The sequence below is a fragment of the Crocuta crocuta genome, unplaced genomic scaffold, assembly GCF_008692635.1.
Source record: "Crocuta crocuta isolate KB4526 unplaced genomic scaffold, BGI_CrCroc_1.0 scaffold170, whole genome shotgun sequence".
NCBI classification, from domain to species: domain Eukaryota; kingdom Metazoa; phylum Chordata; class Mammalia; order Carnivora; family Hyaenidae; genus Crocuta; species Crocuta crocuta.
This window is the reverse complement of record NW_027527853.1, coordinates 4,154,221-4,168,889: the sequence shown is the minus strand read 5'-3', so window position 1 is coordinate 4,168,889 and position 14,669 is coordinate 4,154,221. Positions and strand designations below refer to the sequence as shown.

The following is a 14,669-nucleotide window of genomic DNA, read 5'->3' as shown; positions in this document are numbered from 1 at the left end:
AGCCCGACGCGGGGCTTGAACCCACGAACCGCGAGATCATGACCTAAGCGAAAGTCGGACGCCTAACCGACTAAGCCACCCAGGCGCCCCCCTATTCCTTCTTTTTAATGTCTTTCTTCTCCTTTTGCTTCTTTGGACTTGCCCAACTGATTATCTTCTTAGATCCATGAGAATGCAGAGAGACAATCTTCATGTAATCTTTTTTTTTTTAAGTTTATCTATTTTGAGAAGGGGGGGGGAGCATGAATGTGCACGAGCAGGGAAGGGGCAGAGAGAGGATCCTAAGAAGGCTCTCACTGTCAGCACAGACCCTGATGTGGGCCTCCATCTCACGAACTGTGAGACAAAGACCTGAGCCAAAATCAAGAGTCAGATGCTCAACTAACTGAGCCACCGGGGGCCCCAATCATGTAATCATCTCTGCATTTCCATGGGTATAATGATTATCCAGACTCTCAGATACTAGGTCTAGAAATTAGAGACCTTTGGCAGGCCCCTGAACCACACCCCCTCATTGTATTTCAAAACACTTCAGGAAATTCCTGCATAATTTCCTTCAAATATCACCAGCAAGCACATCTTTGTTCCTGCTCAAATTTCCATCTAATCAAATTAAAAATTTCTAACTCAGTATTCAGATCACTCCATACATATAACTCCAATTTCTTGTGAGTCCAAAGCCCAATTTTACTAAAACACTTAAAGCCTTCTGCTCCCTCTACCCAGTCTCCTTGCCAATCCACTTGTCCAGAGTTGGGCATGTCCTCACCATGTACGGAATTCCCTTCCCCATCCTTCATGGCCAATTTATGCCATCACTTTGTTTAAGTGCATGCACTATGATTGCACTATGTTCAATCATCAATTACAGCTTCACTTCAGAGCACGTATTTTGTATATGCTGCTCCTTAAAAATTACAATTATTTCATCCAAGACATAAGAATATGTATATTCTGCCTTTTTTCAGTTCCACCTTTACCACTTACCAAACAGGGATCATGTTTTATCATTCTCTAACCTTACAAGATTGAAAGTACCCATGATGCTTTGGGTAGGTCCACACACACAGTACCTGCTGTTGTAAATGCTTGCCAAGTAGTAGTAGTTGCCCAGTCACCTAAATGCCTCCAGAGAGAATAAAATGATGAACCTCATAACCTAGTTCACATTTGTCCTGCTCCATTTTGACCAGAAAGAGTCAAAAAAGTTCCAGTGATGGTTAGTGACCACGATTCTTGGTATTCCTTTAATCTCTCCAAGACAAAACTATTTAAATCAGCAGTCTTGTTAAATAACTTTTCATGGCTTTCCTAGACAGAATAGACAAAAGAGGGGGAACTAGGCTTAACAGAGGAGGTCTCATCTATCTAATTAAAAAAAAACTTGGGACGGCTGGGTGGTTCAGTTGGTTAAGTATCCGACTTCAGCTCAGGTCATGATCTCATAGGTCATGACTTTGAGCCCCGTGCTGGGCTCTGTGCTGGGCTCTGTGCTGACAGCTTGGAGACTGGAGCCTGCTTTGGATTCTGTGTCTCCCTCTCTCTCTCTCTGCCCCTCCCCCACTCTCTCTCTCTCTCTCTCACATATAAACATTAAAAAAAACAAAAACAAAAAACCTCACTGAACACACTTATACCTGCACCAAGTCCTACATGAGGCTTTGGAATCATAAGATAAGTATTACATGGTCCCTATATTGGAGGTGAAACTTCTACTACACATATAAAATAATTCTCTATACTGGAACTCAGAAAGACATTTGAGAGAACTGACTAAAATTAGAGATAGCAATCATTCCTTATACTCATATATCATTTTGGCATTTATAATCAATTCATAATTGATTTTTTAAAACTACCTAAAATTACATACTGAAAATATGCCTCAATAAAAATGGCTATATAAAAAGATTTTCAGACATTCCAAATGAAGTAAATTCATCATGGCAGACCACTCTGATGAAGATAATGACTAAAATATATTATTCATGCTGAAGGAAAATGCTCCCAGAGGAAAGCATGGATATGTAGGAAGGAATGAAGAACACTGGAAAGGGTAATGTGGGAATTAATTACATAAATTTATTTAGAATATTACAGAGTAATTTTTAAATCTCTTTTAACGACTACCGTTGGGTTTAAGCATGTGGAGAAATAAAATATATGAGAAAAATATAAAAGATGAGAGGAAGGAAATGGAAATATGCTATTGTAAGTTTCTTAATGTTTATTTTTTTGAAAGAAAAAGAGAGAGAGAGAGAGAGACAAAGAGAGAAAATGAACACTGTCCAGCACAGAGCCCAATGCAGGGCTCAAACCCACAAACTGTGAGATCATGACCTGAGCCAAAGTCAGATGCTTATCTGACTGAGCCACCTTATAATAACCTCCTATTGTAAGGTTATTATACTATGCTTGATACAGTATAATATAACTTGAACCCTTGACTACATTAAGTTGGTGATGTAACTTGTAAGCCACTAAAAACACAAAAAAATTGAGCCAATAAAAAATTAATTGAGATCAAATGTAACCGTAGGAAATAACTGAACCAAAAGGATGCAGGTAAGAAAGAAAATAAAGAACAAAAATTACTACGAGAAAACCAATAGCAAGATGACAGACATTTACCCAATGACATTAAAAATTAAATGAAATAAAAATGGTCAAAACCAAAAGGTAGAGATTGTCTGGTTGAGTGAAAAGGCAAGGCTCAAACAAATGCATTCTTTTTTTTTTTTTTTTCCATTTTTTTAAATGTTTTATTTATTTCTGAGAGAGAGAGAGAGAGAGGGAGAGAGAATGAGCAGGGGAGGGTCAGAGAATGAGGGAGACACAGAATCTGAAGCAGGGCCCAGGCTCTGAGCTAGCTGTCAGCACAGAGCCCGACATGGGGCTCGAACCCACGAACCATGAGCTCATGACCTGAGCTGAAGTTGGACGCTTAACCGACTGAGCCACCCAGGCACCCCCAAACAAATGCATTCTAAAGAAAACCAACTCTAAGGGTGCCTGAGTGGCTCAGTCAGTTAAGCATCCAATTTTACCTCAAGTCATGATCTTGCAGTCTGTAAGTTCAAGCCCTGCATCAGGCTCTGTGCTATCAGCTCAGAGCCTGGAGCCTGCTTTGGATTCTGTGTCTCCCTCTCTCTCTGCCCCTCCCTCACTCTGTCTTTCTCTGTCTCAAAAATGAATAATGTTAAAAAAATTTTTTTCTAAAAGAAAAAAAAAGAAAACCAACTCTAAATATACACAGAAAAACTAAAAGGATGGTGGAAAAAGATGTAATATTAAAACACTGATCAAAGAAAGCTGGGATGGTTAGCTTAGTATCAAAGTAGATTTCAGAACAGGGAATATTACCAGAGATAAAGATGTTCATTTCATAATCACAAAGGAGTTACCTCATTACAAGATATAAGAACCTTAAATGTATATGTACCTAAAGCAGAGTTTTAAAAGATATAAAACCAGGGTGCCTGGGTGGCTCAGTCAGTTAAGAGTCCCACTCTTGACTTCGGTTCAGGCCATGATTTCACAGTGTGGAATCAAGCCCCGTGTTGGGCTCTGTGCTGACAACTGCTTGGGATTCTGTGGAATTGAATTAGATATCAGTAACAGAAAGATAGCTGGAAAACCACCAAATATTTAGGTATTAAGGACAACGATGGGGCGGTTCAAGTCCCACACTGGGCTCTGTGCTGACAGCTCAGAGCCTAGAGTCTGCTTTGGATTCTGTGTCTCCCTCTCTCTCTGCACCCCTCGCCCGCTTGTGCTCTCTCTCAAGAATAAGTAAACATTACAAAATTTTAAAAAAATAGATATTAAGCACAATGCTTCTAAATATTCCAGGGGTCAGACAAGAAATCTCAGGAGAAACTGAAAACTACTTTGAAATGAATGAAAACGAAAACACAGTAGTATATCAAATTTGTGGCATGCAGCGGAAGAAGTGCTTCCAGGGAAATACATATCATTAAATGCTTATATTGAAAAGAAAAAAGTCTCAAACCAATGTTCTAAATGTCCACCTGAAAATCATGAGAAAAAGATCATCAAACTAACCTAAGGCAAAGAGAAAGAGAGAAATAATAAAGATTACTATAGAAGTCAAACAGAAACAAAAAAGAAAACAGACTGATGAAGAACAGAGGCGATAAGGCAGGATCGCTGCTTCAAGAAGGGTGAGTAGCTTGGCTAAGTTCCTCAGTTAGGAGCATTAGACCAGGTCACCCTGGGAAAAGAGTTCTGTCCCTTCCAGAGTGGGAGGAACCCAGGGGAGCAGAAGTCGGGCTGAGGCAGGTCTCTCCCCAGCAGTCACTCAGATCCTCTCAACGGGGAGGACTCTCCCATGGCAGACAGGTACGGTGGGGAGAAGAGGAGAAAGCCTTAGGTAAAAGCAGGACTCCAATGTACCAAACACACTTGGGCACAAATATAAAATGGCATTTCCTCAGCCACACGGTGAAGCCCACAGCCCAGATTCATTCTGTTGGTGGCTCATTTTGCTTCAGTCTGTCCGCTGTCCTTGGCCTTTGCCTACCTGCACCCACCAGTCACTGCAGGAATGGGATCCGTGGGCTCACATCAAATCAAGGGGGCCTGAGGGAGAAACCAACAAAACCCCACCACAAGGTAACTTATGCAGCCCTCAGCCATAAGGTGCCCATGGTACAGGAAACAGCCAGATCTGCAGCTTCTGTAACACGGACCAAGGCACGAAGGCAGTTAGATTATTTTATTTATTGGTGTTTAATGGCCCACACTGTGCTCTTTCCTCCCACCACTAGGCTCTGCTCACCTGTGTGTCGGCAATGACTGACCCGCACGCCAGGCCTTGAACAACAGCCTCCAACCACATGCAAGACTGGTCACATTTTTGCTCAGACTCCAGGATTTTCTGCAGAAGCTGGAATGAGGTGGACTGTTTCTTTTAGTTCCTGCTTCTCTGGTAGCATCTCATAAACCTCAGGTTCTTGGCCTCTGCCAAGGTTGCCAAGAAGATGATGCTTTAATCTGGGAAGAGTGTATGGAAATTCATTATGTGTCAGAAGTTAGAAACCATGCATTCCCCTTTGGTAAATACTAGACACAAATCTCAGGATATATACATGTAATCACAATGCAGTAAACTCTCTCTTACAATCAGATGTTTTTCAAGGTTTTGAGGTATATTTGTCACCAGAACCGGCTGTTGCTTCAACGCAATGAGTATCTTCTGCCAAACAGTTTTAGCAATTCAGTTCCTTGTTGGCTTAATCCCATTGGACAGAAATCCTTTAATTCTTTTTAGATCGATTCAGTGACAAGATGCCGTGTCAAGAGAATATTTAGAGGGAGGAGGGCAGTCAGCGGCAACCTAACCACTACAACCAATGCCCCAATGCACTCAGACCCTGGCCACAGGCGCTCGTCCACAGAGCACAAAGCAGTGTTCCCTGTAACTTACTGCACATTTGTTATCCCTATACGTTCTATTTCTCATGTGCACCAAGTCCCTGGTACCTCACCTATGAAATTGCCTATTGGTAGGGTCTATGATGTTTGCAGAGCAATACAACAAATATAAATGCATTTTGCAATCTGTAAAGTGCCATCAGTGTAAGGGATCATTATACCTGATACTTTCTAGATGCTACTCCTTCTTCTAGAGCAGGGCTCTTGGAGGATGAAGAGGGTGGCAGGTGAGGGAGCCAACCTTCAACACATGCCCAACAAACTGGGGATACCAGGCCACCCCTGCCACACCCTTTCTCCTGTCATTCTGAGCTCCTGGCATAGAACAATGGGGTGCACAGAGCTGAGAGGTCTGCCCTAGTGGCTCATTACTGGGGGAGAAGCTCTTTGCTGTCTGCCAGAAAGAGGGCAGCCCGAGTCAGTCTGCTCCACATTTAAAATTTGTCTCAGGGGCACCTGGGTGGCTCAGTTGGGTTGAGTGGCCAACTCTTGATTTCGGCTCAGGTCATGATCCATGGGATCAAGCCCCTTGTCAGACTCCACACTGANCCCCCACCTCCCTGTGCCAGCCTTTCCATTCCTTACCTGTACCAGGACAGTGGCCTCCTACATGGTCTGTTTCCACTTCTGCCCACTATGGGGAGTTTTTCACATGGAGTACAAATCAACCATTTAAACGACTAAGTCAGTTTAAGGTATGTCACTGTGAAAAAAAAAAACTCTCCAAATAAATCCCACCTCAGAAAAAAGAAATCCAAAATTTTTGTCATGGTTGTCAGAAGCGTGTTTTCCCAGGAAGCAAAGTGGGACCTGGGGGTCGGCGTGAGGAAAGTTTACAAGGGGTGCCCTTGGGACCACGACCTGGGGAGGAGGGGCAGAGAGGGGAGCAGAACCAGACAGGGGGAGAAGTTGGCTATGAGCAACAGAGCCTCGATGGAGGCCTCGGCGGATCCCTTCAAAGCCTTCCAGGGCTGGGGCGGGGGGGCCAGGCACCGGACCAGCTGGGAAAGGGAGCACTCTTCAGCTGATGGACACAGCCCTCCGCTGGCGACTCCCCAGCTTGGGAGTCCAAGTCCTTGGGTTCTGAAGGGGTATCCAGGTGACACAAGGTCAGGTTCGAGGGAGTCTTCATGTGACTCTTCAACGTTGCCCCTCCCAGGTTCTGGTGAGCCATTCTCATTATCTCAGTCTACTTCCCTGCACCCTCACCTAGCGACTCTGTGCACCTGAGACTTGCCCGATGGCAGGACCACCAGTGGTCTCATGCTCTCCTCAGGCTGCTGAACTGGTCTACCAGCTATCCAAGTTCCACAAGGGACTAGCTCCTGAGTTTATCACCTATATGAGATCTGTCTTGAGTTTGCATCCCTTCACAAAGGGGAGGAGCTTGGGGCACCTGGGTGGCTCAGTCGGTTGTGTACCCAATTTCGGCTCAGGTCATGGTCTCATGGTTTGTGGGTTCAAGCCCCGCTTCGGGCTCTGTGCTGACGCTCAGAGCCTGGAGCCTGCTTCAGATTCTCTGTCTCCCTCTCTCCCCGTCCCCTGTTCATGCTCTGTCTCTCTCTCTCAAAAATAAACAAACACTTAAAAAAAAAATCAAACAAAGGAAAGAGGCTTAGTGGTGGCAACCAGCCTGGAGAAGGACTCATTAGGGAATATTCTAAGGCCAACTGGTAAAGCTCTCCATCTATTATTATTATTTTTTTTTAAATGTTTTATTTATTTCTAGGAGACAGAGAGAGAGACAGCGTGAGCAGGGGAGGGTCAGAGAGAGAGGGAGTCACAGACTGAAACAGGCTCCAGGCTCTGAGCTGGCTGTCAGCACAGAGCCCGACGCGGGGCTCGAACCCACGAACCGCGAGATCATGACCTGAGCGAAAGTCGGACGCTTAACCGACTGAGCCACCCAGGCGCCCCTCTCCATCTATTATTTAAGAAGCATTCATTTCCTCAGATAAGTCCGAGAACAGCCAGGCAAAAAAGAAAACATCATTTCAACATAACGAGGTTGATCTTACATTATATTAGCATTGGAGAAAGAGAATTTTGAACAAGCTTCCAAGAAAGGTGAGAGCCTGGCTCATTCAGATGTCAAGTTTCTCACACTTGGAGGAAAAAGGCATGTAAATGTCAGAGATTTGTTTTGGGGAGCCCCAAAACAAGAGGAGAGAGGCCTCAGAAATCCCATTCTGGTTTGAGACAGGAAACAGCAATGATAAAGAATGTCACACTGCCTTGGAGTCTATAAATTTATTGAGTAAAAACGAAATGAACATCACACATATTAAATTCGGTCTGGTTCAAATTTGGCTGATGTCCACTGGTGGCAGAGATGAACCGAGGTGCAGAGAAGACCCGGGGATGCTGGCAAGGAGGCCACTGAACGAAACCATCTTCTGTTAATCGTAAAAGCAGGCGTCACACAGCCAGTGAGTCAGTGAGCAGAGGCAGGGAGAAAACCAAAGACCTCAGAGGAGAGGAGAGGAGAGGAGAGGAGAGAGCACTGGGGCGGTGAGAGCATAAGCGGTGACAGGCGCAGGTCTGCCGGTTCACTTGGGGAACACAGTGACCACGTCGTAGCCCTCGGGCGGTGTGACCCGCTCCCGGGCATGCTTTTCACAGTAGATCTGATCCTCCACAAAGAAGTGGCCCTTCTGTTTCAGGTTGGTGCCACAGTCAGTGCACACATAACACTCGGGGTGGCGGTGACGGTCCCGCAGCTTCACAAACACGCCACTGCAGGGGGAGGCAGAGCAGGGCTCCGTTAGCAACAGGCACCTGAAGGAGGCACCGCAGCCGGGGCGTCCCCTGAGGCCCATCAGAAGGCAGGTCGGGGCCTCCGAAGGGGCCTCCACTCATAAAGCAGCTGCTCTGTCCTGGGGTCTCAGACATTCCTCGGAAAGCCCTCCCACTCCGGCAGAGCAGCCCCTTCCTGGTTTTACATGGTCACACTCTAAGGCGTCCCTGGCCAAGGAAAACCTGTACACCTGGCCCCATTACACCCCAAATGCACAATGTCCGGCACCTGCCACGTTGTCATACTTTACCCAACCTGCAGGGCCCGCAGCACCTGGGGAGGGCGGGTACTCACACAATGCCGGTGCCGCATTTGTCACACATGGGCAACTTCTGGGCGTTTCCAATAGATGCAGCCACTTTGGTGACCGGAGCCTTAACACTTCTGAAACCTGAGGGCTTGTTGGGATCCCCTACAGTGAGGAAGACACTTGGGTTGGCCAGGAAAGGTCTGATTGCAGAAGTCTCATTTAGTTCTTTCAGAGTCACTTATACATATGTTCCAGCAAGGTCCCTGGGCACTGCAATCAAACAGACCTGACTCTGCTATGTGACCCTGGGCAAGTCACTTAACCTCTCCGGCCCCCAGTTTCCTTTTCTATATAACACAGGAGATTGCTTTCCCCTTCACGGTGGTACAAAAAAATTTAAAAATACACACAAAGCCTTCCCACAGTACCTGGCACAAAGCCCTGAAAACACAAATGATATTTCATTTTGATTAAATGCATGCAAATACTGATATAGGAACTTAAAATTGACTTACACAGTTGGAATAAGTAAATAAAAACATCTGATAATCAAAAGACAATGTATTTAGATGCCAAAAGAAACCCATATCACAAGGGGGAGCCTGGGTGGCTAAGTCAGTTAAGCATCTGACTCTTGGTTTCAGTTCAAGTCATGCTCTCACAGTTCGTGGGTCTGAGCCCTGCGTCGGGCTCTGCGATGTCAGCGCACAGCCTGGTTGGGATTTTCTCTCCCTTTTTCTCTGTCCCTTCCCTACACACGCTTTCTCTCTCTGCCAAAACAAATAAAGAAACTTAAAAAAAAAAAAAGAAAAAAAGAAACCCACCTCACAAGAAGGACAAAGTCATTACAGTGGAGCATCTACAAGCAGCCAGATAAAACCCACCTGCCCCAGAGCAGAGGAAGCAGCCTTCCTGCAGTCAGCCCCAAGGGGATAAATTAAGCTCTTGGTTGCTGGGTGCCCAACTGCAGCCCAGTTCATCACGCCTTCAGAGCCCTCCATCATGGCAGCTATTCACAATGGCAAGCTGTAAATATTACTATTACTGCCATCTATTCAGCTGGCTAGCAGTACTGTTGTTCGTCAGCTATTTACACGCTTCTGTGACTGGACTGCAAATTAGTGGACCATGACCCTGTTTTATACACTTTGCAATATTCCACAGAGCCTAGCCCTGGGCTTGGCAAACAGTAGAAATTCAATAAATATGTACACATGAGCAGTGAAATGCCATGACAAATACTCGCTGGTCCCTTAGTCCGACATGTTTTGGCCCAAGAAGCCAAAGAAATCTCTACCCCAGTGGTTCTGAACGGGCATGTGTGAAGGCACCAGGAGAGACTTCCTAAAATTCACAGACCAGGCTCGTAGCTGGAGCTGCTGACCGACCATCTCCAGCTGCAGGGGCCCCAGGAGAGCCTACTCTGTCTCTTGTTAAAACCCACTTCTTCAGACTGAAGCAGCTCTTCTCAAGCTTTACTGTGCACCAGAGTGATCTGGAGAGCTCACTAAATGCAGCTCGCTGGGCCCCATGGCCAGCGTTTCTAAGTCAGTAGGCCTGAGGGAGGGCTCAAGTATTTGCATTTCTAACAAGTTCACAGGTGCTGCTGCTGCTGCTGGTCCAGGAACCACACTTTGAAAATCACTGGACAAGAGCAAAAAAATGGTTGTGTGTGTCAGGTGAGGGGGTAAGAGGCATCCTACAGCTGCAGCCGGTGGGGCAATCCTGGGCTGACAAATGAGGGCCCTGGTTCTCTTGTCAACTTAGAAAATGAGTCCCCACATGTTGACTGCTACCTCTGAATGGAAAACTGAGATAAATTCAAATAAGGGGCATTTATAATTGGCTGGGATGGGAGGCTGTATATTTTGTTCACGATTATCTGTACCCTCCTCACCTTTACCATACATCCCAGTAGGTCAGTAGTTCTCTACTGGGGGTGATTCTGTCCCCTAGAGATCAGCTTTGTTCGTCACGACTGGAGGGCAGTACTTCTGCCATCCAATGGGTCCAAGCCAGAGATGCCGCTAAATGTCCTAAAATGCACAGAACAGCCCCACCACAAGGACTTATCTGGCCCCAAATGTCAAGAGCACAAAACTTAGAAACCCCGCTCTCAGTGGAGTATACTCCCTACCCCGCAGGCCTTGGGTTCGGCCAAGGGAATGTGAGCAGATTTGAGCCCTGTTCTAGGAGAAGCGTGAGGTGCACTTGTGTGGTTTGGTCCTGTCCCCTTGAGGCTTCTGCCCTCTGCCCTAAAAACAGCAAGCCCCAGAGCGTGGCGCGTCCCTCTGCTGGGCTCTGGAACGGAGCCAGGCCCTGCCCGACCAGCAGCCCTGCTGTCAGAGGAACAAGAAGTGCGTTCGCTGCTGCAGCCCACTGCTGGCTAACGCAGCATGACAGCTAGCCTGGGACATTCTGTTGCCCTACAGAGAAGAGCAAGAGGGAATATTTGAAAGCAGCCTGTTTTAAAGGCCCTATCATGGGTGTTGATGGCATGGTCTCTCGGGGTTCCCCCATCAGTGCTGGAAACCGATCGACACAGATGTCCATCTGGCAACACATGAGAAGGGGCAGATGTTAGGAGGCTCCAGGGTTTCCACTGTTTTCGGCCATAAGCTCTACAAATAGGCTTGGGGAAGGCTTGGTGCCGCCCCATTAGCTGCCTTTGGTGCTTTGGTTATCCCACATTCGACATCCCCTTGTGGCTTCCCAAACTTTCCTCCCTTCCTTGGCCACAGTACTAACTTTGTTCATTATACTTTTTTCCCTGCGTTATTTATGATTTTTAAAAATATTGCATTAAAGTATAATTTTTGTCTTGATTGTTGAGGGTTTTTTTGGTGCGCCCTTAAATTCTGTACCCAAGGCAAAACCTCCCTCCTGTCCCCCCTAATCCTGGCTCCCTCTGGAGAATCTCAGAAGTGCCTGGGTGGCCAGCTTCACGCCTCTAAGCATCCCAAACAGGCTCATCTGTGGGCCCCTGTTGCTAGAGCCACCCGGCTGCCTACCCTGTGAAGGAAGGAAATGCGGTGTCTCTGTGTACCCCAACGGCTTGGAAGGGAAACTGACTGTGCCCAGGGAACCTGCTCAGTGAGGTCATGGTCTCATGTGATGGGGCTGTTTTTCACATAATGCATTCCATCTGGCTGGCTCAGTCAGTAGAACACGGGACTCCTGATGTCAAGGTCATGAGTTCGAGCTCCAGGTTAGGTGCAGAGATAACTTAAAAAATAAAAAAGGAAAGGAGGGAGAGGGAGAGGGAGGGAGGGAGGGAGGGAGGAAACAGCAGAGGGGGAAAGGAGGCAGCTGTGTGCTGCACAAAGCCAGCCTTCAGGTTTGTTCAGCCCTGCAGCGCCACCTGCTGGCTCCATTTCCATCTCTCACTTACCTAGCCAGCACTGCAAACTCAAAGAAACTCTGTCCTTCTCAACTAGCTTACAGTAAAAATATTAGCTTCCTTTGGACTCTGGTAAGCTATAAAAATTTCCAAAGTTCTCTTCTTCCAGTGAAACTTTCATGTCAAAGCTTTCTGGAAAAAGGGTGAAAATGGGTTGAGTAAAGCACAGCTTTTTTTTTTTTCTATCCACTGCTCAACCACCTTTCATGGTTCCACATTTCCAAAGAACCAAATTCATGGCCCAAACCTGGCACTTGGACACTTCCTGAGCAAATCTCCAGCTTTCTCATCTTGGAGCCTCTAGTGCCCCCTGTATTTTCTCAGTCCTTGATGGCTCCCTCCCAGTCTCCTCTCATTAAAAGTCCTCTTAAGTGGACAGACGGATGATAAACAAGATATGCTACTTACACATTGTAGAATACTCAGCCTTAAAAAGGAAGGAAATGTTGATACCTGCTACAACACACGTGAAATAATTACACTAAGTGAAATAAGCCAGTCACAAAAGACAAATACTGCAGGATTCCACTCATAGGAAGTGCCTGAAGTTAGTCAAACTCATGCAAACAGAAAGTACAATGGTGGTTTCCACAGGCGGGGGGAGGGGCGACGAGGAGGTCATGCTGAATGGGTTCTGGGCTTCAGTTTTGCAAGACAGAGTTCTGTGGGCGGGTGGTGTTGATGGTAGCCCAACAGCATGCACACGGCCAACGCCACCACGTACACTGAAATATAGTTCAGACAGTACATCTAGTGGTAGCTGTAGTTCACAATTAAAAAAAAAGAGTAAAGCCTCCTCTTTCCCTGCAAATTTGGAATTTGATCCAGAGCAAGAGGAAGTTTGAGAAACCCGGGACCCTTTCTCCTGGTCCAGAGGCTGAATTTCACCCAAATGAGAAGACCCACAGTGAATCCTGTGGAGGCTTCTCACCAAACCCCACCGCAGCCAAGCCTCCCCCGTGGGCCTCACTGATGCTGGGCCTCACTGATGCTGGGCCTGGCACTCTACGGGCACCATTGCCCTTAATGCTTTAGACCGTCTGTGAAGTGGCCATTATTAGCCTCCCTGGACAAGTGCAGAAACCAGGGCTTGAAGAGACTGGCCACCTGCTTGTGGTCTCAAGGCGGGTCACAGGCAGATCCTGGATGCCAGTGCTGGCAGGGCAGTTGCTTTCTGAACCCCAGGCCTTCTGGAATGACAGTAGCCTTCACTTCCCTGAGCGTTGACCATTTCATCTCAGACAAAAGCTGGCATTTGAGCTCCCTCCCCTGAGAGCCTTCTGAATCTGGCAGATGTATGAATTACAACTTACGGTGTTTCATTCAGTGAAAATTTAACGCGAATACATATTAAGAGATAGGCGAGAAACTACATTCTTCTTTTGAGGTAAGAGGATAACATCTCAGGGAGGAAAGAACTAGAATTCTCAGATTCTCCTGCAACTTGATATGGCCGTGTGACTAAATTCTGGTCAAATTAAATGGAATACTAGTGTGGGATTTCTGGGAAAGAAAAAGCTGGCCTGTCTGAAAGGAGGAGTCCCCACTTAGCCCTTCCTCTTCCCTGGCACCTGGATGTGGGCATGATGGCTGGAGCACTAGCTGCCAACTAGGGCCATGAGGTAACCTTGAGAATGGAAGCCACCTCACGGAAGGAGTTCCAGATCATGTTGAGCATGGAGCCACCACATCAGGGCAGCTGAGTAAGCCTGGGCTTTAGGTCCTTCTCTGGGACATGAAAGCGTTTGACTAGATGAGTTCTGCAGTGTCTGTGCCCTAGTTTGGGCGGAATGGACTGACTTTTCCTCTCTTCACTGAAGGGGTTTGCACCCACTTACTCAGAGAGCAGAGTAAGTTGTGGTTTCTCGCATTTTGACAACACTGTCATTCTCTAGGGTTGGTTCCCCAAGTCACTTGTCAGTTGGCCCTAATACTTGAACTTAATACAGAATATGACTCATTCCTTCCAAAATGCACAGGTACAACAAGCAAAGGGGGAAACTGCTGGTAGAGCAATATCCTTTTAGCATAATAGGAGAACGGTCCCCTAACTTCCTGTGCTTGTAAATTACCAGTTTCTGGAAAGAACCCACCCAAGTCGGGAGGAAGCCTGGGTTTGGGTTTGTTCGGTAGGGAACTTTCAGCTCAGGCAGGACTCCCAGGAAGCCCACCTGTGGCTGGGGGCCGGGGGGTGGGGGTGTGTGCATGTGCGTGTGTGTGTGTTTGTGTGTGTGTAGGTTACTGTTACAGAGCATGCAAGTCAAGTTCCCTCAGGCCAGGTGGTGAGGCCAGTTTCACTGCAGGCATCACCAACTCTCTCTTCACAGGTGGACACATGGGGGGTGGGGGAGAAGGAAGAGAGAGCAACAGAAAGCAGGGCTCTGGTGACATCTGAGCCACAGGGAAAGCAAGGGAGACAGAGCGCGGGGGGCGGGGGGGCTGGGCAGCGCAGAGACCAGGAAAGGTGCAAAACCCAAGCCTCTAAAAAAGACATTCAAGGGGCGCCTGGGTGGCTTAGTCGGTTAAGCGTCTGACTTTCGCTTAGGTCATGATCTCGCGGTTCGTGGGTTCGAGCCCCGCGTCAGGCTCTGTGCTGACTGCCAGCTCAGAGCCTGGAGCCTGTTTCAGAGTCTGTATCTCCCTCTCTCTCTGACCCTCCCCTGCTCACGCTCTCTCTCTCTCTCCTAGAAATAAATAAAAATAAAAATAAAAAAGTCATTCAAGGCTAGGCTGACAAGAGAATCAGAAGGTGCTTGTGAATGACC

The 14,669-nt window shown here is 46.9% G+C and overlaps 1 protein-coding gene across 1 annotated transcript in view; it reads right to left on the bottom strand.

The window, feature by feature from the left end:
• Positions 1–7,692: 7,692 nt before the first annotated feature.
• The window catches only part of PDLIM1 (PDZ and LIM domain 1), a 48,480-nt gene continuing 41,503 nt past the window's right edge, over positions 7,693–14,669 (bottom strand). The window contains exons 6-7 of the mRNA XM_077779601.1: positions 8,549–8,666; positions 7,693–8,193 (exon numbers count right to left, since the gene is read on the bottom strand). Of these exons, the coding sequence (XP_077635727.1) occupies positions 8,007–8,193; positions 8,549–8,666 (305 nt within the window). The 3' untranslated portion in view covers positions 7,693–8,006. The remainder of the gene's footprint in view (positions 8,194–8,548; positions 8,667–14,669) is intronic.